General features: G+C 37.4%; 2 protein-coding genes across 7 annotated transcripts in view; one reads left to right on the forward strand and one right to left on the reverse strand.

Annotated features, from left to right (window-relative positions):
- Window positions 1-18,389, reverse strand: part of LOC107551590 (nuclear receptor coactivator 3-like) — a 60,771-nt gene extending 42,382 nt beyond the window's left edge. For all 3 annotated transcript variants that reach the window (XR_001604789.1, XM_016233407.1, XM_016233292.1), the window contains exon 1: window positions 18,320-18,389. The gene's annotated coding sequence lies outside the window, so the exon portion shown is untranslated. The remainder of the gene's footprint in view (window positions 1-18,319) is intronic.
- A 4,658-nt stretch (window positions 18,390-23,047) lies between these two features.
- Window positions 23,048-25,798, forward strand: part of zmynd8 (zinc finger, MYND-type containing 8) — a 22,287-nt gene continuing 19,536 nt past the window's right edge. For 3 of the 4 annotated variants that reach the window (XM_016233511.1, XM_016233587.1, XM_016233819.1), the window contains exon 1: window positions 23,048-23,133. In XM_016233511.1, the coding sequence (XP_016088997.1) occupies window positions 23,120-23,133 (14 nt within the window). In that variant the 5' untranslated portion in view covers window positions 23,048-23,119. Of the gene's footprint in view, window positions 23,134-23,206; window positions 23,405-25,798 lie in introns of all 4 variants that reach the window. The other variant, XM_016233745.1, reaches the window with a different exon arrangement.

A 25,798-nucleotide genomic window follows, 5' to 3' on the forward strand; every position in this document is an offset into this window, starting at 1 on the left:
ACACAAATTCATTCATTAATCTATGACAGAGATGCTTTCAGCAGCCTGACAGGGGGAAAAAAGCAAGAAGGGAAAAAAATACTGCAAAAGTGAGGGAGAAAAGTGAACGGGGGTGGAAGGGTAACATGTGCCTGATCATCTAGCCTCGGTTTTACCCAGTGAGCTAATGTAGCTTCGACTCTTTCAAACACATAAAAACACAGCACTCTGAGGGCAAATGGAAAAAGCAGAGGGTGGGCCTCATTTTCCTCATAAAAAAGCCCATTTAAAGAGCACAGCTCCACTCTGAAAAACAACCACGGATTTTTGAACCCAGAAGCAAGGGAGAAAAGAGAGAAACTTGTGCAGCCTAAAATCATTTCTCTTTTTTTTCCCATAAATGCTTTTTATTTTTTCTTGAACTCATGTTGACTGCCCTGCGTCGTTGAACAACTAATTCATTCCAGACCAGTGTTCGAACTACACCATGGACTTTGGGGGAGCCCACTTTTTTTTTTTATAATGGGGGGGGTTTGGACTGCTTGCAATGACTTACAAAGATACATAACAGCTACAAGTGTATGCACTACTTGCTACAAGCACTATATAGGATAAATCACTATACAGGATTTACCCTATTATTACTTTATCAACACGAACAACACGAAGGTGAAACTAGTGTTGTTTTTGGCGGCCTGTTTTAATTTTAGTTTTAGTCTAGTCTTTGTGTGAAGCTGTCATTTTAGTTTTTATTAGTTTTAGTCACGTTCATACTCTTTTTAGTCTAGTAAAGTTTTAGTCAACTAAAAGTCTGAGCATTTTTGTCTTATTTTAGTCAGAATTATCCATGACTATTTTCGTCTAGTTTTAGTCAATGAAAATTGCATTTTAGTCTCTTTTTAGAAATGCTATTCTATTTAATCCAGTCAATATAGTATAAGTACCTAGTAGTATAGATGAAACCAAAATGTTCTTTTAGCCAAACCCATTTCAAACAAGGTTATCTTATTATATTATTGTTACCTTATAGACTCAAGAATACATCCATTCCAGACACGGAAGACGCTCTGATTTGAATTTACAACATTTATTTTACCAACCAAACATGTTAGAAGTACACACACATAAATTTAAATAAAGACGAACCCCGGCTGGCCGGCCATCGGTCCCTTTCTCTGTGTCAGACTTAACTTTGTTTGGTTTTCGTCTTCTAAATCAGTGCAAGCACTATATAGGATAAATCACTATACAGGATTTACCCTATTATACTTTATCGACACGAATTGATAGCATTAATACCATAATTCCTCCGTTCAATTAGGCCAAAGACATCGAGAGTCACTCAGACCTATAACAACCCAGCCACAACACAATTGCGAATAACATGCCTTACCTTAACACAGAACCGACCACAGAGTCCAATGTTTATATTTTTTCTACGAATCTTTCAGTTAACATGTACTAAACATGAGTGGAATTTGCACCGAAGCGCCCCCACACCTTGATGCTCATGACAAGAATAGCATGTATAGTTATCTTTATTGAAGTGAATTAGGTTTAAATCGCCATCATGCATGAATGAATGATATATTTGCAATTTTACACATGATAATCCACGATGATCCCATTACACAAAACTGAAATTGCACGTCAAAATAATACATTGTCAATATTTTTTGAGACCCCCCCAAAATTTCACAAATCACGTTTTCAGGGGAGCCCATGTCTTATTAAGGGGAGCCAAGCTCCCCCTAGCTCCCCCGTAGTTCGCACCCTGTTCCAGACGGAGACTGTGTGGATTCCTTTTTCCAGCCTCCGCTCTTTCTCCCTCCCTCTCTCTCTCCGAGTAAACAGAGGAAGAGCGTAGGCTTCATTCCAAACTGGTTCTGGGCGTTCCTGCGCAGCTCCGGCAGGGTCAGAAGTTTACAGTGGTTTTAATTTCACCTTTCCTCAGCCAATAGCAGCACAGCAGCTGAACTCTGACCTCTATAAAAGGATTCTACTGGCAGGAGGATGGCTGCTCTCTTTCGCTCTCCCGTCTCCCCCCTGCACTCTTTCTTTTCCTACTCCGTTTCTTTCTCACCGCTTGGATTTGTTTTGAAATTGGTAGAACGTGGGATTTCAAACAATGTTAAAAGCAGGAAGACTCAGCAGAGCTAAAGCAAAGGTTTCAGTGCTCAAGATAAAGTAATGCTGTAAACATGACTTTGCTATTGCTAAGGTGAAAACTACTTATCTTCCTTGTGGTATTGATACAGAACATATCACAAATGTCTCTGGAAGAATCTAAAAATTAACCAAGATCTATTCAGATGTTGGCAATAATTATTTCAAAATCATAATTTATCTTTTTAAATGATATTTATTATAAGAAGTCTCACTCTCGAATGAATAGCGCGCTAAAACTAAATAACAAAACAAACCGTATAACCATGGACAGTAAGGACAGAAAATATACTATAGTTTTTTTGTTGATATCAATGGCCAACTTAAATGCTAATTTGCTTCAATTAATCTGTTAACTCTGAAAATTTTTGTTCCATTTCTCAGAGATTTGCATATGTCATGGCAATAGTTTCAATATTTAATATTTAATTATTAAATTTCATTAAAAAATAAATAAGTAGATATTTAAATCTCTGATTATTAAATAACTGCAATAACTAATATAAAATAACTATTTCCTTTTTGCATCAAATTGTTTGACTAGTTCACAGTAATTGTCATACAGTTTTTGTACATTTCAGGACATTTTGAACAATAAACAATCTTGGTACTCCAATGTAAAATGAAGATCCTGAGGCAAATCTGGACTGGCCTAAAACAGGCCTTGCCCGTGTCTTGCAAACAGCTGGTTCTCTCGAAGGACAAACCAAACACTTTTTTTCTCTTCCATCCTCCTCATTCACAAATAAAATTATGCAGTTTTCACAGTAAAGGGAGCTAAGTGCCCCATGCTGACCTCAGCCTGTGACCCCCTCTGTTCTCCAGGTTCTCTTTCCTCTTCCTTCACCACATGCTGCCTCAACACGGGCTAAACTCCAGCTCGACGTAAGCTAACACTATTAAAAGCGTGTTTAAATGACTTATGAGCACTGAGACAACAGAGAGGTCGGAACGGGCCGAGTACCCAGGGAGCACAAGAGAAAGGGCGACGGCTGGGGAACGCTCCAAAGTGCCTTCAATATTGTAGATAAAAATCATCTAATCGAGTTTGAACTGCCAATACGTTCGATGAAGCCCGGTCGGGTTCAAAAGGCTTTCCTGAATATTTCAAGGTTACACTTAAATACACTTGGTAGTCACCTTGACAGAAAACCGCTGGCTGATTGGAAAGCCACAGTTATTTCATGAAAATGAATTGAGCTTCAAACAATGGAAGGTCTGGAACCAGTCAAACGGTAACAGACATGAAACATTTGAAACATTTGATGAGACATCATCTTCTTTCATTTGCAATGCCGAAAGAGAAGGAAATCAGTAAGTAAATGTGTCTCTCTCAAAAACAGAGGTGCGTGATGGAAAACTTGCTGCAAAATGCATTTGAAATTGGTGCTAGCTTGTCTTTTACACAGCCGTCAAACGTCAACTAGGTGAAATTCTCCAAAATATCAGTGCAAAAAAATGCAGGATTTGCAATTGCATTTGGATTATGTCACAATTTATGCGTCCACATATTGAAAACGCAATTGAAAATACAATTTGCTATTCTATTTGAAAATTGTCCGGAATATCGTTCCATAAACCACAGTTATGCTGTGACCTTCCTCAATTGGGTTACACCAAAACAAAACTAAACCTATAAATAAACCAGGAAACTTCCTGTAATAGCGCATTCTACATCTCGACCTGCTAAAGCAAAGCAGCAGCTAGCTTTCGGTGCTCTAAAGAGCAGAATTAGTGGGGTTAAAGGCCAGTTGCTTTTGTTGGCTTGTTCTGTTCTTAAAGATAACCTCTGACCTGCTCTGGGGTCAGCAGTGCGCTCTCGCCGCTGCTGATGGTGTCTCACTGGGTGCTGAGTGAGAGATCGGTCACTACGCACTGATCCTGAACACTGTTTGGTCAGATGCTGATTGGAGACAAGCTCAGGTGATGAGTCAAACTATCAGGGAGCATTGTGGCACTTTCCTTAGTCAAAAAAGACGCATCGGCCTTTTAACATGCTCTTATTTCTAAGCATCTGACAGAACGAATAAATCATTGTGGATCGATTCACTCTATATGGCAGATATTGGTACATTTCAATCAATCAGAGTGATTTTTACATCAAAATCTTGTTAAAGGGATAGTTCACTCAAAAAAGACCATTCTGTCATCATTTATTCACCCTTATGTTGTTACAAACCTGTATGACTGACTTTCTTATGCGAAATAAAAAAAGATGATTTAAAAAAAAAAAAAGTTGAAAATGAAATTATAATTTTTTTGGTTCATTAAGGCTACGTCCACAGGAAGCCAGAGCTTTCCCCCTCATCTCAAGAAATATCGGAGTCCACACAAAACCACAAAACGGACACAAAACGATGTAATATACATGCCAGACCAGCATGTGGCACTGTAATTCTGCCACAGAGATACACTAAAAATGAAGAATACTTGGACTATGCGCATAAATCTTGCGCGCGGTATACAAACGAACATGGAACAACACATTTATTAATCTGTGTCAATGTTAGTTAATAAAAAGACAATCGTTCAGTTTTTGTTCATGTTTTTTGTTGCTGTTACGTAACGTAGTGGTGTCAAGGGGCAAGACGTGGGCTGATGACGTCATCGTTTCAGAAAATATACGGATTCGTTGTCCACACGAAAACGCAAGGGTGGCGTTTTCAGATTTATCCACTCTGGGACCCGGTTTAAAAAAATATCGGTTTCACTCACCCAAGACGGCAGATCCGTGTGGACAAAACGCCTATATGATACAAAATGTATGCGTATACAGCTAAACGTATCTCCGTGTGGACGGGGCCTAAATGAACGGGAACAGGGCCCAATGTTATTTGGACCCGAACATTCTTCAAAATATCTTTCTTTGTGTTCTGCAGAAGAAAATAAGTTTATTTTAGGGTTAATTACCCAATTGCCATATTAATAGGGTGACACTAAGACCAGAAACACAAAATTCCAATGCATTTATGATGCATCAAAAGTTGTCTACGAGAGATGTTTTTTGGTTTCGAATCAGATGCAGAGTTTTTTTAGTACTATTTATACATTATTAAAGCATTTATCAATATTTAGAATTAGCTTTTATTTTTTATATTTTCAGTTTAGTTTGTAATTTTGTTATGTGATTTTGTCATTACTATTATTTTTTTAATATTTCTAGTTAGCTTTCATTTATTTTTATTTCATTTTTAGTTTTAGTATTTCAACTTAAACTTTCAATTGGTTGGCAAAGCAACATTTCTAATTCTTGTTTAAGTTTCAGGGTTATTTTATTTCAGTTTTACTTCAATTAGAGAAAACATTTTTTAACAGGTTTAGCTAAAGAACACTGTCGCAAAGCTGGTTGTGTTGATTAAAGTTAGCAATGCATCTTCAATTCAGGAACTGTATGCAAATTTTTTTTAACCTTTAAATATCCGTTTTAAAATCATTCTGATGGTACATTAGCAATGGCCAAACGTCTGTTCTGGCTGTATGCAAGTTTGGTGAGAGCGTAGGAAATTCCGTGAAAGGTGTGGATTGTGTTAACTCAGCAACAAATGCACATGTACAGCTATCCACTGTAATTATGAGAGTGAATGCCCCTCACTTATCTGTAGGGGACTCCAAAGTCACAAGAATACACAAAACTCGTCGCTTTAAGCACTTTTTGAAACCCCACAATTGCTGAATGTGTCGTAGCATCAATGGTGGCACTTCCCTTCATATCAAATGTTGTACAGCAGTCACAACAAGCTCTGTTGGGACACTTCCTGTAAAATGTTTGCCATTTGTCGTCACCTTTAGAGTCTGTGCTCCACACTAAAGACAAAAGATTGGATTAGTCCACCCACTGAAATGCCTGCGAAGAAAATGACAAACGTCAAGATGCGAAATGAATGCAATCAATCTTCCAAACAGCATCAACCTGCGTTCTTGACATCAGGGTTTTTTTGTCATCATTTGCAAACCACAAAGGGTGAAAGGTAAAGCAGGCCAGTATGATCTGATATATATATATATATATATATTCTATTGAATGATGTTTAATATATTACTTAATTTGAATTAATATTACATTGAGTATATTTTAAAATTAAAATAAAACAAGTCAATCTGAACAATGCTATGCAGTTAGTTAAGAGTCTTAGAGTCTTAATCTTGGAGCTTAATTGGGAGCCCGAATCCTCTCTGATTAAGAGAAAACACCAATGAAATTAGGCTATATATATATATATATATATATAGGACTTTGGCAGTGTGTGTATACATAATACAAGTTTAATTAAAATTTAGTAATGACAAAAGGCCAATGCAGTTGCTAGCTGCTCTATTAATAGTGCATTGGATAGATGGACCTCCTAGAGGGAAGAGGACGCCCATCATCTTTTCCACAGAGAGGAGAGCTGTCCCCGCCCACGACTGGCCTCATCACCTTGACAACAGGCCACAAACACGAGTGAAGCCATGGCGACAGGCAGACAGACAAGGATGTAATCTGTTTTACCACACAGTCTTGGACTCGAACCAGTAGAATGACATGCATTTCAAACCAAAAGCCATAAGACCCTCCCACATCCTGTGGCACAAACATCTAAATCCAGAATCTTAATATGAATCGACATTGAAATCTCCAATATATTCAATGCAAATACGCATTTCAGCCTATCTGGTCAACCATAGAATGCAGATTGTGGTGTCCATTCGGTCTGTCACGCTTTTTGATGCGTGACACGTGTGTCTCAGGTGTGTGACCAGTCCCGACAGCACACGACGGCTGCGACAGTGGCTAATTAAAACATTAATGATGTGATTAAAAGGACAGAGCATTGCTTTCCCCACCTGGTGCAATCTTTTTTGCCGAGGCCAACGCATGAGGTGCATCTGCTCTGCTGCAATGCTGCGATGACACCACATACCCGTTTTCTCACTGAGCTTGTATTCTACCGTTGATTTAATCACTGCAATGCTAAAATCCTGTTCAGGGTTGTCCCTTCAACATCATCAGATTATCGGCCTGAGACAGAGAGATTATGGATGCTGTGACGCTCCTCAGGAACAAAAGAAAGCTGAAGCCTATGGAAATACACAGTGCAAAAGAGGGGTGCATTGGATGCAAATAGGCTTTTACGGTATGAAGGCAGACATATAATAAGAAAAGAACATCAGAGAACGTAAAAACTACAGTCCACTTTTCAAACAGTGTTGCAGAGGGGTGCTTCCATAACATTGCTCATCCAGTCATATTTAGTGTATTATGCATTTATTTATAATCTACTACTAATTTATTATAGATCTTACCTTTTGTTTGACTAAATTATCAGAAAACAATCATTACAACATGATTATTTAATATATATACATTTTGTAGTTGAATTTTCAGCAAAAATAACTAAGCTGTGATACACCAGTATTTAAACGTTTAGGGTCGGTAAGAATGTTTTTGTAATGCTCACCAAGGCTGCATTTATTTGATCAAAAATACAGTAAAAAACAGTAATAGTGTAATATTACTACAATTTAAAATAGGCTAACTGTTTTCTGTTTTAATATATTTTAAAATGTAATTTAATCTAGCGATGACAGCAACATTTTCAACAGCCATATCTCCCGTCTTCACATGATCCTTCAGAAAGCATTCTAATAAGCTGATTTTGCTGCTTAAAAAACATTTCCTATTATTATCAATGTTGAAAACATTTGTGCTGCTTGATGCCTTTTTTTAGGATTTTTTTCTTGATTAATAGAAACAACTAATAGGACAACTAATTTGGAATTGAAATATTTTGTAACTTTATAAATGTCTTAAAGGGTTACTCCACCCCAAAATGAAATGTTGTCATTAATCACTTACCACCATGTCGTTCCAAACCCATAAAAGCTTAGTTCGTCTTCAGAACACAATTTAAGATATTTTGGATGAAAACCGGGAGGCTTGTGACTGTCCCATTGACTGCCAAGTAAATAACACTGTCAAGGCCCAGAAAAGTATGAAAGACATCGTCAGAATAGTCCATCTGCCACCAGTGGTTCAACCGTAACATTATGAAGCGACGAGAATACTTTTTGTACGCAAAGAAAACAAAAATAACGGATTTTAATAATAATTGCCTGCATAGCCCAGTAAGCACTCAAGCACACGCATAAAGCTTGCCACAGTGCACCGGCAGAAGCTATGATTATGAATGTGTCAGGGAAAAACAGTAAGGAGGCTGCATTAACATTTTAATAATTCACTGATAAACAAGTGCTTTCTTTGTTTCGGTTTAAGAGATGAACTCGGCGACACCGACTCATCATCTCCATGCGCCTGTGTGCATGTTTCACATGGATTAGTAGGGCTGGTCCGAATACCATTTTTTGAGCGTCGAAGCTTCGGTAGTAATCAACACCGTATATTCGAAGCTTCGGATAGAGGGGGCTGAACATATTCTTAACATATTCTCAACACCGTGTCTACACCGGACGCCGCACCGCGACAAAATACAATAGAACGGTTAGAACCTATTATTGTCTACACTGGATGTTAAAGCTTGCCACAGTGCACCGGCAGAAGCTATGATTATGAATGTGTCAGGGAAAAACAGTAAGGAGGCTGCATTAACATTTTAATAATTCACTGATAAACAAGTGCTTTCTTTGTTTCGGTTTAAGAGATGAACTCGGCGACACCGACTCGTCATCTCCATGCGCCTGTGTGCATGTTTCACATGGATTAGTAGGGCTGGTCCGAATACCATTTTTTGAGCTTCGAAGCTTCGGTAGTAATCAACACCGTATATTCGAAGCTTCGGATAGAGGGGGCTGAACATATTCTTAACATATTCTCAACACCGTGTCTACACCGGACGCCGCACCGCGACAAAATACAATAGAACGGTTAGAACCTATTATTGTCTACACTGGATGCGGCACGGCGTGACAAATTCCCAACAGTAAACTGCTGCTGCGTTCTATTTATGACGTACTGACACAAATTTCAAATGATTTTCAACGGTCGCTTTGTCGTGTCCAGTGTAGACAGATTTTAGCTGTTGCAGCGCAGCGCGACACGACAACCGTCGCGTCCGGTGTAGACATGGAAAAAGCCAGGAATCTGTGCATGTCTGTCTGTTTGCATTTTTATTATGTCGAGAACCGTTCACCCAATCGACTTCACACATGGCGGGTTTGTTGCTGCGGACCCAAGGGAGTGCAGTGTCACATTTTGGTGCAATATGGACATGCGACACATTCAGAATTAATAAACTACAGAACAGCGCGAGCCGGAAGCGGCACGCCTCGCATGGGCAGGGCTTAGCCTATATATGCTCCGAGAACGGACACTGCACAAGTGATACAAAACACACAGGTCTGTTAAGAGCAATACTTTTAATATAGACAAATTATTATTAAGCTGGGCTACTGTAGGCCTAAGTTTTTTTTTATGACTGCCATATTCACAAGTATTTTCCAAGCAAATTAAGTGCACGTTTTTATCATGTGTAAAATTACTGATTAACATGGAGGATAAAAGCAGCTCGTTTTTTTACACCAACAATATACCATAGGCGTACTACTTACAAAACTCCAGTGATTTTTCAAACTTGAAGTGCTGTTGAGGTAGGCCAGTTTCAAATCGCATATTTGGCACACTGCTTTTGTCTTGTCCTCACTCAATTTAAAGTGCTCCCACACAGCTGAGGTCTTCAGCATTTTTGTCTTCTCTTCCAGATGAAATTAATCATGACGTTCACTCATGGGCGATTCATATTCAAGCACGAATGAGAACCGTTTCGCGGGGGATGCCAGGTGTTCGAAAAAAAAAAAGAATATTTGAATCTCAAAATTGAAAATCGAATGCCAACCCACCGAACCAATATTAGAATAATCAAATATTCTGGTCCAGCCCTACGGATTACATAATATGAGAACAATTGTTTTCCATTTGAATTGGTTCATTTGAAAGTAGACATTTCACTCTCTATAGATATATTTTAATGTCTGTAAGGTAAAGATATACATGGAGTTTCACGTTCGAGTTCACAGACCGAGATGGCAGAAAGCGCATCCTGTTTTCTTTCATTATTTTACAAAAACGCGTTTTGCATTTATTGTGAGTGCACACAAATAAACAGAGTCTTTACAGATTTGAAAGATTTATTACTCTTATCTGTATGACCAAAAATTACGGAGTAGCCTATTTTAAGAGCAAGTGAGCGCACCGGCACCTCCATCTGTCCTTCAGTGAGCGCTAATGTTCAGCTCCCACACAGACACTTGAATATAGCACACATATCTCTAGGTTAACATTAGATTGAGCGGCCATGTAAAGTTGCTACTACTTACATATTTCAGATGATAAGCCATATTTGTGGTGGATGATTGATGGGCGAGCGTTTGGATGTCCTGCCGGATGTACTGTATTACCATAGATCAGCCGTTAACGATCTGCGTGACTTTGCCAATGCGGATTTTATTTTCTGCGACTAAAAAATTTTGGTCGACTAAGCCTCTTCTGGTCAACTAAGGATTAGTCGACTATTAGGGGGGCAGCCCTAGCATCAACTGAACACAAACTGCGTATACTGTTCTACTTGTCTGTGTCAGCCGCACCATACGGATATGTTTTCTACGTTTATTTATGCTTTGATTTGGACGAAAACAGCGTATCCGTGTGGTGCGGCTGACACAGAAGAGCAGTTTGCGTTCAGTGGATACTCTCCAAAATGGTGCAACAGAATTGTTGAATAAAGTCGTTATTTTTGTTTTCTTTGCATACAAAAAGTATTCTCGTTGCTTCATAATGTTACGGTTGAACCACTGGTGGCAGATGGACTAGTCTGACAATGTCTTTCATACTTTTCTGGGCCTTGACAGTGTAATTTACTTGGCAGTCAATGGGACAGTCACAAGCCTCCTGGTTTTCATCCAAAATATCTTAAATTGTGTTCCAAAGACGAACAAAGCTTTTACGGGTTTGGAACGACATGGTGGTAAGTGATTAATGATAATTTTCATTTTGGGGTGGAGAAATCTTTAAGGTCACGTTTGATCAATTTAATGCGGTAGTGTATATACTGCTATTCGTCATGCAGCCCATCAACAGGTAAAAAATGTGGGGTGATCAACCTTGGGTGAAAGAGGTCAAGAGGTGAGGATGGGTTACTTTAAACAGGAAGAGTTAAGCATACAGTTATATAGGGGAATGTGAGAGTAGAAAGAAGAGGATAGGCACAGTTCACGTTTAAAAATCACTTTGATATGTCAGCAGCGATATTAAAAGACTGAGCTTGTGTATGAGACTAAATTTTGTCCCATGACCCACAACTGCACTCAAATAAAATGCTTACCTGGAGTAATGTAGAGTTAAAGGCATCATTCACCCAGAAATGAAAGTTCCTGATTGACTTTCTTTTACGGAGCATAAAATAAGACATCTTTAATACAGACAGACAGTTACATATTTAGCTATTTTAAAGGGATAATTTACTCAAAAATTAAAGATTTGCTATCAATTACTTACTCGGTGGAACACAAAAGAAAGTCAAACAACATTGGCCCCAACTGACTTTCATTGTATTGGGGAAAAAAGCAAAACCCAAATCATTCTGTGTTCCACAGAAAAAAGACAGTCATTGTCGACTACTAATTTTGAAGAATTTCAGAGCTGGCATGTTGTGATCCGCCATGAGACAAACAAGAACGAATGACGCTTGGTGTCACTGACGTCAGACCTGAAAACTTGATGTACGGGTTTGAAAATAAGAAAAGAACCCCTTAGACATTCTTCAAAATATCTTCTTTTGAGTTGCACAGATAAAATAGTCTTGCAGGTTTGGAACAACGGTGAATAAACAATGACAGCATATTCATTTTTCAGTGAACTAGGCTAATCCTTTAATTGTAGAGTAAATATTCTACAGGAATGCAGTTCGGTTGTTAAAGTTTTCCAACACTACAGTGGGGTTTTGTAAGTGTGGAATTCTGAGTAACTCTCCACAAACCTTTCGTCAAATTGGGGGGTGGGGATGCTGGCAAAATGAAAACAAGGTGGCCGCTAAGCAGATGAGAAGTTCATCCAAAGTTGACTTTCTCTCTCCCCCTCTCCTTCCTCTAGGCTCGACTGCCGGAGAACACATCTGGTAACGTTTACTTCATGGACTTAAAACCTTTCTCTACTATCATACAACAGGGCCCTAAACACAACACAAACACACACACCAAGTCTTGCTAACTTTTTACAATGGTAACAAGACCAGACCAGGGCCTTACCCTCCCATGGGCTTATTCAGGTGAACCCGTTTTACGAGCATTCTTCAGCAGAGGGTGAGAAAGCCAAAAAAACGAGAGCGAGAGAAAAAAAAAAAAACAGGAGTGTGCACTTTTCACTCTTTAAACCTCGTTAGCCATTTTCCCCGCTCTTTCTCTCCACTTTTCTCGGCAACAACAGGAAAACTACAACAAATCTGAACTGGGCTGGAAAGAAAGCCAAAAAAACGAGAGAGAGAGAAAAAAAAAAAACAGGAGTGTGCACTTTTCACTCTTTAAACCTCGTTAGCCATTTTCCCCGCTCTCTCTCTCCACTTTTCTCGGCAACAACAGGAAAACTACAACAAATCTGAACTGGGCTGGAAAATGCAACAAATTAAGCACGACAGCAATGAGAAAATTAAAAACTGAACACAATATTTTCCTCCTCAAGCACTATCACCATCTTAAGAGAAAGTCTTCATGCACAGACAGTCTTTGCATGTATTTTCAAGTTTCACTTTCAGACACCCACAGCACTGCAGAGAGCTTCCTTCCGCGTATGTGTGCATATCGTGCACACGCCGTCGCCAGGCACATCCAGCTCATCGTCACCGCCCGAACGACCTTGAGCCAGTCATGCAGGAGTGTCGTCATGGCAACACAGCTTTACACAAGCAGCCACAGCTGGATGCAACTTACACATTCCTCTTAAATTCGACTTGTGCTATAGGACACTGAAGAGAGCTGTAAAGTGTAGTGGAGATGCAGATGCCATGCTTAATTATGACTCATAAGTTTCCAAATGATTCGCACAGAATTTTTGACTTGCGAAAGACAAACCTTCACAGTTGAGCTCTTGACTGGGTGTCTAAACGAGTGCAGGGAGAAAGTTCTCAATATGCGGTTTACGAGCCGAGTAAACAGAAAGAAAAACTGGAAATGTATTCCATGATACACAATCTGGCATCCATTCACAGCGCTAAAGTTGTACAGGAGTGGAAGAGTAATTTATTACCCTCTCTGGACTTGATTGAGAAGGACTAACTTTACTTTTCTGCTTGTTTCTCTAGTTAGCAGAATGGAAAGTTACAACGGGCTACAAATTAGTGTCGTAAATTATGGCACAAGCTCCAAATCCAAAATATTTACACTTGAAAATGTTTTCGTTGAGGATCTGACCGGTGCAATAAATCATTAATATCCTGTAAGTTCCAAGTGGTTCGTTTTTCGATTAATTTTGCACACGAGTCAACCTCGCCACATGTATTAAAAGTTTACAGGGCTAAAATATCCCGCCTGCACCAACACCTTTAACTACTCTGAGCAAAAAGCCATTATAAGTAGCAGGTATCACATTTCAATTAGTGCAACAATCAAGCTTTTGTTACAACCCACTGCCATCAACACAAGCGCCTTGGAGCAACACTATACACCCCCCACCATTAATCTTACATTTGAAACAAACACACAGATACATGATATAACTGGACCATTTTCCCTGCTCTGAAAATAACCATCACCCACAACCACACAGTTTTCCTTTTTTCGCTCTCACAGCAGCATTTCAACTTCTTCAAGTATTGTGGACCGATAAATGCAAAATGTGCGGGGACGATCAGACAAGTGTCAGAAGGGTGACGAGAAGCACATTAGTCATTCTGCCGTTTTGCTAGTCACAACGTCCTGCGATCCAAGAGGAAACCACAAAATATCTGCGCAAAAAGGAACATTTATAAGACATTTAGGAATATTTCATATAAAAATGAAACTCATTAATTCATTTCTGTCTACCATGGAACACAAAGGGTGATTTTTGGATGAATATCCTGGTCGCTTTTTTCCAAACAATGAAAGTGAATGGGGACTGAGGCTGTCAAGTTCCAAAATTATTAAAATAAAATAGAAAATTGTAAAAAGTATCATAAAAGTGGGTCATAAGACTTTGCGCAAGTCTTCTGAAGTCACATGATAGTTATGCAGTGTTTCCCCTGCCATTATATTAGGGGGGGAGCAGCCTGCCCCCCCCAACGGCACCCCCCTTGAAGGTCAAGTTAATTTTATTTACCGTATTGGCCCGAATATAAGACGACCCTGATTATAAGATGACCCCCCCCCTTTTCCAGATGTACCTTTTGGAAAAAAGCTTTTTAAAAACAAAATCTTGTTTTTTCTCAGTAAAACACATTGTCTTCAATTATTTTCATATTGCATATTTTTCCTATGTTAATTTTTGTTTTGAAAGTATGGTAAAAACTGGTAAAATGTACCAACAATCACATTTAAAAAAATATACACTTTTTGATATACCATTAAAAAAACAAAAACAGGTAGCTCATCTGAATTAGGACATTTAGGCTATCCATATAATAGTAGCCCACCAAAATCTTATTAACAGTAGAAGTTCAATCTTACTGTAGTCTTCAAATCTGGGTAGTCTTACGTTTTAAAATCACAAAGAGAGTTTGGTCCCATCAGGCTAACGTGACAGTCATGACTCATGCAGCTGTAAGGTTTTCTTTTTCTTTTGATTTTACTCGCGATCTTTACAACACGCATTACATTACGTATTTCATGGCACACTGGTTTTATGCGGTTTTGTTTACCTCTTGTACTGAAGCGCACGTGATGTTTGCGGTGATTTTAGCATCTTCCGTCTCACTAATGAGGACATAAATACATGAACAACATCTCCAGAACTTCATGAGCATTTGACCGTTTCATTTGAGTGAAACTATCCTCATATCACAGAAATGTAAAGGTATTCACGGCAACCCGTCAAAATAAAAGTTTGGTTTAACTTGAAGGCATTGCGGGCAGAAATATATTACTATTGTTGAGTAGAATGTACGTAATAGGCTACTACTAAGTACTAAAATTATTAAAACCTTATTTTAAGGAATAATCATACAATATTTCTTCAATGTTTTAATTGTAATATTAAATGTTTTAATTTTCATTACTTAAAAGATTAAATGAATATTTTTTGCCTTAAAAATGTAAATACACAACACAAAATTTCTGAGCAAAAAATCATAAGACTATTGTAAGATACCGCCCCCCCCCCCCCCCCCCCCCCAAAACTGCTCTGAGTGATTCTGAAACAACTCGAGATTGTCATGAGACCTGCACTGTTAATACTATTAAATTTTGTTTTTGTTAATTGAAATAAAGCTGAAATAAAATACAATCTAGATAAAACTTAAACAACTTACAATTAAAAATTTAGCTTTTTTGTTGCTTAATGTTGGCAACTAACTGAAATATAATGTTTAAACTGAAGTATTACAATTACTAAAACTAAAACTGAAATAAATAAAAATAAAGCTAGATATAGAAATACTTATAAAACAACTAAAAATTACAAAAGCCCATATTATCAAAATATTATATTACTAAAACTTAATTTGAAATATGAATAAATACTAAATTATTTATTTTTTATATAAACAATACTAAAATTACAATGTCACTGACTAAAGACACATCAGTTAACGGCCACTAGATGGCAAGATTATCAGTGAATAATAACTTAAATTTTGGACTGTTCATCATCACACAATGCTTCAGAATACATAAAATATAGCACACAAGTCATATGGACGACTTTTATGATACTTCATGGTGCTTTTGCCACTGGTTGTCCTGATTCAGTTTCATTCTATTTAAAAAGAGTGGTCAGGATATTCCTGTTAGTGACAATAAAATAATAATGACAATTTTCATATTTTTGGGTTAACTATTCCTTTAACCCCAACAATGGACATTAAAATAAGACAAAATGTAAGATGTTTCAATGTTCCAATCAAAACTCAGACGGTCCTTCAAAAATCATGGGAAATCTTTCGCACAAGCATTTTTTTCTTCCCCTGAGAGAGTCCAAGTTAATGAGTTATAAAGCCTGAGCTAACAAATGGACGAGGACAGAGAATCTATGCATCCTTTTAATTCTTAACCCAGTCTGCAGTCAAAGCGTTCAACACAAGATTGATTCATAGTTAATGCAGCCTGACGCTCGGCGTGTGAGAGAGAGGGAGCTGGGGAGAAAGGAACAGATAAAGGGGGAAGGGGGGGTCAGCCTGCGACCAGTGTGAAGAAGAGTTCAGAGGGTCTTTTCCCACACGCAGTCAGGGCATCCGTGGGTCCCGTAGCGTGTGAGCACCAACATACACCGCTGTGCATAACGCTTGTTCTGTTCTCATGCATTCAACTACAGAACTGCTTTAAAAACACACTTATATGAAACTATTTTAATACACAGAATAAGCGCACTACAGGCTAAAGAGGCTGCAGCTTTGAAATTTAATAACATAATTATTAGGAAGTTCTTACTGCACTGTGGAGGCAATAAAAGCACATCAGTCACAGTTCTAAAAATATGTTATTAAACAGTCAGAGTGCAAGCACATCATCTACCTGTACCTTCACTGTCCAAATAACAAGCAAAATATATTTCACAGCGTCTATATATGTCAGCATGAATGCATGTGGATTTCAGGGAAACGTTGGTCCTACAAATGTGGTTCTGAGATGTTTCTATAAATGGCCAGTGAATATGTTCGAAACGGTGGGATGTGGTCAAACTCTCCTCGCTCAGAAACTGCAGCATTTGGATCACTACATAACGCGAAACGCTGTGAATTCAGAGGAACTTCCTCAAACTTTCCAGCAGCGCTGCAGTGCACTGACTACCTCAGGCTAAATCGTTGCAATTAACATCGCAAGAGCAAAGAATGGGGGTGTTAAAAATAGTGTCTGTTGACTCTATGATAAGAATCAATCACGTTCCTGCGTTCACAATATGCACATTTAAAACACTCCTGTCATGTCCAACAATACTGTCTGGGTAGAGAGTTCACTGGGGTTTGAGACACAGCCATAATTACAGCATCTAATACAGTCAGTACGACCTACATCACATTTGAGCTGCACAAAAATCGAAAAGATGAGAGTTATCACAGGGACTTATCCTGCGGGCTTGTGCATCACTAATGTGGTCTACACTGATTTTAACTGTATTAACCCTTTAACTGTTTTCTCAGCTAATTAATACACCACAGTTTGGTAGGTAGCAAAACAAAAGCATAAAACACTGTAAATAGTGCCCAGCTTTGATTTGTTCACTTCTGACTTATGATAATTTAATCTCCACCCTCTGTGTCATTAACCAGGAAACTTAAAACTTAATCTTGTTGTTTTGAGTCATTAAAAGCTACACAGCATAAGTGATATAAGTATAAGTGAAATGAGATGTGGCCAAGTATGGTGACCCCAACATCCTCATAATAAAACATCACACAATACATCTGAACAGATCGTTTGAGGTCAATAAGTTTTTTTATTAAAGGTCAGAATGAAAAAGTTGGAAGAATTAATACAAATAAGTATGCGTGATAGTGACAGATAAAGGGTTAAGATAATGTGAAACTAACTTAAGCTCATGTAAACTATCAGGTGATCCAAAAACTGGTCAACAAACTTGCTGCTGATCAAAGATTGAAAACAAGCAAAAAGTCCATACTGCATTAATATTACATAAACCAACAACGGGAATAGTACAGCAATTACAAAAATAACTTAATCGTTTAGGGTTGTTGTATATCGCAAAACATTCAGACTGGATTCAAATCGCTACAAAATGTTCATTAACTTTAGAAAACAGTGTTAAAACCGCGTCTACTTAACGGCAAAATGTTAATATGACCGCATAAGACTTTCTGTAAAAATGCACAAACGGATCTTGTTATGAAAAGTAAACAAACATGCTGGAGAATGTTGTCTCTGGCAACACTGTGTTACTACGATTATTGTCTCAAAGGCAGAATAACTAGGTGGCAAGATCCCCACCGTGGACAAGAATGTACTTCTGAATAACCGGCATCACGTAACATTGTTTCACGAACACAACAATTGCTTAAATGCATCCATTTACGATCGCGAAGAAGTGATTCGGTTCACTTACCGGTGTAAATGTATCCAGTGAAACACTCCAGTTTCTTTAAGCTACTTCTACGCATCCGCCATCTTCGGCATTAGCTATGTTTGTTTAAATGGGAAACACTCCCAAAGCTTAAAGAAGCCTGCCCGAACCATGCGCGCGGGGGGGCTGCTGGGTAATGTAGTCCTGCCACTCGGGCGATACGAGCATTCTACACAGAGCTTGAAAGGAAATAAACTACAAGTACATGAACCCCCGCAGATCGAAAAATAGACATCCAGTAGGAGATGGGCAGTAGTAGCAATATCGTAGAAAAAAATATAGTGCATTTATTTTTAGCTCTTCCAAGGACCACATAGAGATAACGGTCACGTATCCCTAATGAGTAGGCTGACGTTACGCCTTTATTTGCATAAGTTGAGTGTCATGAATTCGCTGTCTTTGCGAGAGATCGAATTATTTTTTCTTAGCACACATTTTTATTCATAGTCTGTCAAATCAAATCACTGTATCGACACTACAACGTGTACGTAGGTCTCATGTGGTCCACCAACATTGCAGCCACGTAGTGACAGTATAAGGCAATGTACAAGAACACAATAAACTCACTGCACAATTTACACATAATACACAATATCGAGATTTACATGTAGCCCAATATACATTATGCGCACAAAAATACATTACACAATATACACGATGTAGCCTACAAGCACTTGAACAGTTGCGAATAAGTTGCCGAATGCTTTTCAATATGCACAATACAGCATAATGTAAACTAGTTAAATTTGCCACCAAAAGTTAAGGCAATGTACAAGAACACAATAAACTCACTGCACAATTTACACATAATACACAATATCGAGATTTACATGTAGCCCAATATACATTATGCGCACAAAGAATACATTACACAATATACACGATGTAGCCTACAAGCACTTGAACAGTTGCGAATAAGTTGCCGAATGCTTTTCAATATGCACAATACAGCATAATGTAAACTAGTTAAATTTGCCACCAAAAGGGACAGAAATACTGTGGATATTTAAACGTGGAGGCAAATATTTTTTAGGCAAATAGGGAGGCGAACATCTATAACTTTATTTTTCATTACTAACATGTTTGTTTTTCTAGACGTGATATATTATGCATTGGTTTTATTATGCATTAAAATAAGCTATTGTTCACATCGATGATACTTGCAAAGTAAATTATATTTACTAAGCAAATGGGTGACATACTTTGTGTTTTTGTATGGTTAGAAAGAATAATATGTTCTTGCAAAAGGTAAAATGCCCTGAAAAATCAATTTTAAGTGTACAAATAGTAAATAATAATACATTTAAATTAAAAGAATAAAATAATAATAATAAATTAAACTGCTGTATATGTATATGTATTTAATGTATATTTAATACATATATATAATATGTATAATTTAATGTATAATATATATATATATGACACAGCAAACTATGATAGCCTTACTGTAAATTATCAAAGGCATGTGTTTCTATGTGAGCTTATACATAATAAGCTCACATTTTGTGATGCATATTTATATACTTAGATGTAAAGAGAAATAAATGCTCAAAAAAGCATTTTAGGACACACTTGTATTCTTGTGGTCTGCAGAGGCTGTAAGTGCTCTGCCCTCTGAAGACCAGACATGGAAGATAGAGAGAGAGAGAGAGAGAGAGAGAGAGAGAGAGAGAGAGAGTAGTAATTAGCTCATTGCTTGCTTTTTCCTGTCATGACATTTCCCTGCTATACAACCTCTGGTCTCATCTGGCCAAAAAACATAGATGTGAAACTGAAGCATCAAGCAATTTGATAATCACTGAGGAAAAACTCATATAACTAAAGAATATATTTTCACATTTCTTTTTGGACTTGTACGCCAAGGAAATGTGCAAATGTGAAGTGGAGTGGTACTTTTTAAGTCTTATTTTTAAATAATGTAGAGTAATAACATGCTATATGAGATAAAAAATTTCGGTTTTGAGCATATTTGACCACAAAACTGAGAGTGCCCCAATAACATTCTTCAGAAACCTAGAAAGAGGCCCATAGACCTGTTGTTGTTCCCTCCCCCAATTCACAGCACAATCTCACTTCCCCCTTCCAAGAGTGTGAGATGGTTTTCACCCCCAACCCCCTCACTCTGTCTGTCCCCTTTGAAAGGAAAGGAGATAGCAGTTTTAAAGGACAGGAGATAGCCCCTAATCATCTGCATCTATAGATTCTCGACCTGCAAACACGCAGTCATGAACCTCTCTTTTGTCCATCCCCTCTCCAGATGAAGTGCTTTAAAGATCTACTAGATGAAATCACCTCTTCAGGAATGTATGAATGAGGAGTGAGTAAAAAAAGTGCAATAATTACATCTGTTTAATTCAAGGTTAGGAAATTGCATCACTGTGCTTGAAGCTCTTTAAAGGGATTGTTCACCTAAAAATAAACATGCTGTCATTATTTACTCACTGGCACATCACTCCAACCCTGTATTACTTTCTTTTTTTTTCTGTGGAACCCAGAAAAAGACATTTTGAAAAATGGCTCAGTATTGTTGTTTTTTTGCCCATTCAATAGAAGTCAGTGGGAAATGGTTTGGATATCAAAATTCTTCAGAATATCTTCTTATGTGTGAAGAAAGAAAGTCATTCCGATTTGGAATGACATGATGGTGAGAAAATGATGACAGATTTTTCATTTTTGGGTAAATTATCCCTTTACGGCAACTGAGTGTTTAATGAAAGAGATGGATGAAATGCTATTATTTCTAGATATCTCTAGAGATCTTCCAAGCTGTCAGTATTTTTTAGAAAATATATACGGTATAATTATATATACAATTTTTTATAACTAACCTGCATTTTAAACCAGCAAATCCTGTGAATATCTTAAGATACTATAGATATGGAGCTGAATAAAATCAGTGTGCTTATGGAAAAACTCTCAATATTATCAATATTTCTTTGGCTGAGATCTTCCATGCTGTGTGAGTGTGTGTGTCTGTGTCAGTATGTGTTTTGATTTATTAATGCAGCAGGGAGTCTCAGACAGCTGTCCTCAGTATAGATGACAACATGAGGAGCCGAAAGCTAAATAGCTACCTCTAGTGGACAATCTGTGACATGACCTACTAGGTCTCTGAACAGTATTGACCTCATTGTATGTTTTTTTAGATGACGAAGGGCTGTGTTAAGCATTCTGTTTATTACTTTTAAGTAATGTAATTACACTTTGGTTACCATCATTCATCAAAATATCTTATTTTGTGTTCCACTGAAGAAATTAGATCATAGAGGTTTGGAATGACATGAGTGTGAGTAAACAATGACAGGATTTTCTTTTCTTTCTTTTCTTTTTTTTGGCAAACTATCCCTTTAAGAATTAGCTTTTAAGTTTTGTCTAAGGAATTGGGCTAGTAAGGAACCACCCAGAACACCATAGCAACAACCCACAAAAGTGCATGTGTTGTTGGTTCCTTTTAGATACTAAAACATAAAGTCTGGTTTTGCGAGGAGACATCAAGTGTGGGGTGTGTTTTGGCAGCTGAACCACTGCAAGGTGCTTCAGAACCTGTCGAATTAGAGTGGGTTTCAGATAAGCTGTGCCCAAACCCACCCTCTCAGATCTGTTTGAAACATATGGTCATGGCATCTTGAGTATAAATTAAGGCTGGAATACACTACATGATTTTTCAAATCTGAATAGATTTTAAAACACTAGGCATCATACATTTACCCGCCTGAAACAGTTACAGAAAAAAACTAGGCATCATACACTAAATAACTGAGGATCACAAACTACCGACTGTTAAGTCATTCAGAACACTACAAACTTATACAGAAACATGTTTGATATCTTCCTCAGACTGAACTGATTCATAGTCTGAAGCTAAAAAAACAGAGCCTGATATCTTAAAGAGCTGCTGGTCCCAAATGACCTAAATTGTATTTTTCCGCTACTAAGGAATTCAGTGGGGACCAGCAACTGTTTGGTTGCCAACATTCTTCAAAATATATATATATATTTTTTTAAATTTCACAAAAGAAAGAAACTCATACAGGTTTGGAACAACTTGAGAGTGAGTAAATGATGACAGAATTTTCATGTTTGGGTGAACTGTCCCTTTAAGACTCTCTCTTTACTGTTTGAGTAGAAATCCGTCTTAACACTAATGTACTTGAAGAAACAACTAGATAACCAACCCAAGCTGTTGATGATATGAATTTGAAGAATCAATGATGTGGTACGATTTAGTGAATGATTCAGAGGTAATGACGTAGTGAGCGATTAACAAATTCAAATTGAAACTTTTCTAACTGCATATAATATGCAAATATATGTATTAAGGCTGACAAACCAGATGAACCAGATATCTATCATTTAAGTATGATTTTCCTTTAAGCAGAGAGTTTAATTTCAACACTCAATGCCTTGTCAAGGCCTTTTTACTACTTTAACAATTACTTGTTTTAATTGAATGTAAAACACCTTTAACAAGAGCTTGACTGTAAATAATTTAGCTCAGTTTTAGCTGTACACATCAAGGCCTAGCTCCTTTTTCAGTTCACAATCCTGCCACAGCCTGTCTGTACTGAACAAAAGAAATGTACTCAGGAAACCTGCCAGCCAATCAGCTGCTGCCTTTCATCCTGCCTGTAAAAACCGGCCAATCACAGAACTGCTTTCATTGCTGTTATCAGAATGTTGGCTTGGCTGGCTTGGAGAGCAGAGACTGCTGTGTAGAGAGAGAGGGAGGGCTGTCCTCCATGTTTTAGTAAGCATTGACATTACCCACTGTTTTAAGCCATGCATCCACAGAGGTAAGAGATTTTTCATTGCTTATATGCTTTTTACACTACCTCTTAACGCTAATGGTTGAATTATGTCGTGCAGAAATACAGGATTTTCTGGGAGACAGGGGACAAAAACCTGTCCCAACACCAAAGAGCTGGATCCTGGCAGGCAGAGGCAACTCAGAAATCACACTCACACTGTGTTTTAGTCACCAGGCTCGCATGGCTGACCTGTGCTAACACTGTGACCAAACTGGCCTCTTCTGGTCTCTCTCCTAGTCAAGTTTCTCTAGAGCTGGTGAGGAGCACAGTTGTGTCGGGTTGTGTCACAGGCCAGGCCTCTCAAAATGGAAGGCCCTGAGGAGCAGACAGTACAGACTGTAAGAGGAAGTGCATATGTAGACTGGCAGAAAGATCGAGCAGCAGTTTTGGCTCAGGTTGCAATTTAAGGACACTTGACACACTTTCCAATGGCCGACAAAATGCTGAATGTCCATTTTGCTCAGGCTATAGGCCTAAAGCACAGAGCAGATTGCATTTGCTGACAGGGTTATTGGATCTGAAATAGAAGAGACTTTCTTTTCTATCAATAGATGCATATAGATGGTATAATAGGCTTGTGTTTGTCTTACTGGGTTAAATAGAGGCTTCTATCTGTTTACTCAGGATGTAAAGACTCTGTACAGGCCAGGCATTTTATCAAAACTTAAGTTGTGGTATGAGTTGGCAGCCATTTCAGACAGACTTCCTCTTTCGGCTGTGCAACCACAAAGACTGTGTTTGTGTCTGTGAATGCAAGCATTTTGTCTCAATGTGGCATTATTAATATTACGTTTGTATCCAGTATTTCAAATATTTCTCTTTGATGGCAAGTAGTTGGATACTGTATTTAATACAGCAGGGGTCTGATCAGAGGTTCAAAGCAGTGGATAGTGGTTTTCCACAACCATAATGTCAAACTGAGGTGTTTTTTAAAAATCTTTTTTAGTTCTTAACCTGCCATAGTAGTCATTGTCTGCTAAATAACCTGCACGTTGGACAGTTTGGCTGTTAAAGCAAGTGATTAAACCTGACTGTTTATCGGCTTCACCTGTCTGACTGACAGTGTATGTGCAATCGTGATTTCCTGATATCTGTTTGAGATTATACTTTAGAAATGTGATTTAATGTTTAACTGCTGAGATTTGTGGGGGGTGGATCAGTTTGTGTGTTAAAAAAGAGCTGAGAATGAATTACAACAGGGAGATATAAGAAACATCATTTTGAAATATCATCATCAAATCATTTTATTAGTAGTAGACAAAGAGTTTCCATATTTTTTTCTAAATATTACTCAAATTATTTATTTTTGTTTTATTGTTTTAATAGAAAAGAAAAAAAAGCATAAATGAATGTTACTCAAAAAAATTTCATGTTGTGTAACTATTTTTTGCACCTTGAATAATGGATTGGTTGTTGCATATATGTATATATATTATATTATATATAATAATAATAATAATAAATATAAGTATGTATTATATACACTACTGGTCAAAAGTTTGGGATCAGAACGATTTTAATGCTTTTTACAGGAGTTTCTTATGCTCATCAAGGCTGCATTTATTTGATCAAAAATACAGGAAAAAATTTAATATTGTGAAATATTATTATGATGTAAAATAAATTTTTTCTATTTTAATATACATTAAAATCTAATTTATTCCTGTGATGCAAAGCTGAATTTTCAGCATCATTGCTCCAGACTTCAGTGTCACATGATCCTTCAGAAATCATTCTAATATGCTGATTTATTATCAGTGCTGGAAACTGTTCTGCTGCTTAATATTTTTTTTGGTACCTGTGATACTTTTTTTCAGAATTCTTTGATGAATAAAAAGTTCAAAAGAAGAGCATTTATTTAAAATAGAAATCTTTTCTAACAATATACATTACCGTTACGTTTGGGGTCAGTACATTTTTATTCTTTCTTTTTTTGGAAGAACTTAAAACTTTTATTCAGCAAGGATGTGTTAAATTGATAAGAAGTGATAGCAAAGATTTATATAGTTAGAAAAGATTTATATTTTGAATAAATGCTGTTCTTTTTAACTTTTTATTCATCAAAGAATCCTGAAAAAGTATCGCAGTTTCCAAAAAAATATTTGGCAGCACAACTGTTGCCAACATTGATAATTCTAATAATAAATCAGCATATTAGAATGATTTCTGAAGGATCATGTGACACTTTAGACTGGAGTAATGGCTGATGGAAATTCAGCTTTGCATCACAGAAATAAATTATATTTTAAAGTATATTAAGATAGAAACCATTATTTTATATTGTAGTAACATTTTGCAAGATTACAGTTTTTTTTTTCTGCATTTTTGATCAAATAAATGCAGCCTTGATGAGCATAAGACACTTCTTTAAAAAACATTACAAGTCTTACTGATCCCAAACTTTTGACCGGTAGTGTATATGAATTACAAATGTCATGAAATCCACATTCATAAAATCATAAATCCACGTGATATTTTACAACATGAACTAACCTTGTTTTGTCATAAAAGGGTTGAATTATCTGATATTTAGGAGACACACTGACGTTGGTGATTTAGGACCACAGGGATCGCCTCTGTGACATCATTTACTGTTTTATTGAGAGCTTTTTTATGATATCAAGACAGTGTCACCCCCCCCCCCCCCCCC

The sequence above is a fragment of the Sinocyclocheilus grahami genome, unplaced genomic scaffold (assembly GCF_001515645.1).
Source record: "Sinocyclocheilus grahami isolate Dianchi unplaced genomic scaffold, SAMN03320097.WGS_v1.1 scaffold2.1, whole genome shotgun sequence".
In the NCBI taxonomy this organism is placed as follows: Eukaryota; Metazoa; Chordata; class Actinopteri; order Cypriniformes; family Cyprinidae; genus Sinocyclocheilus; species Sinocyclocheilus grahami.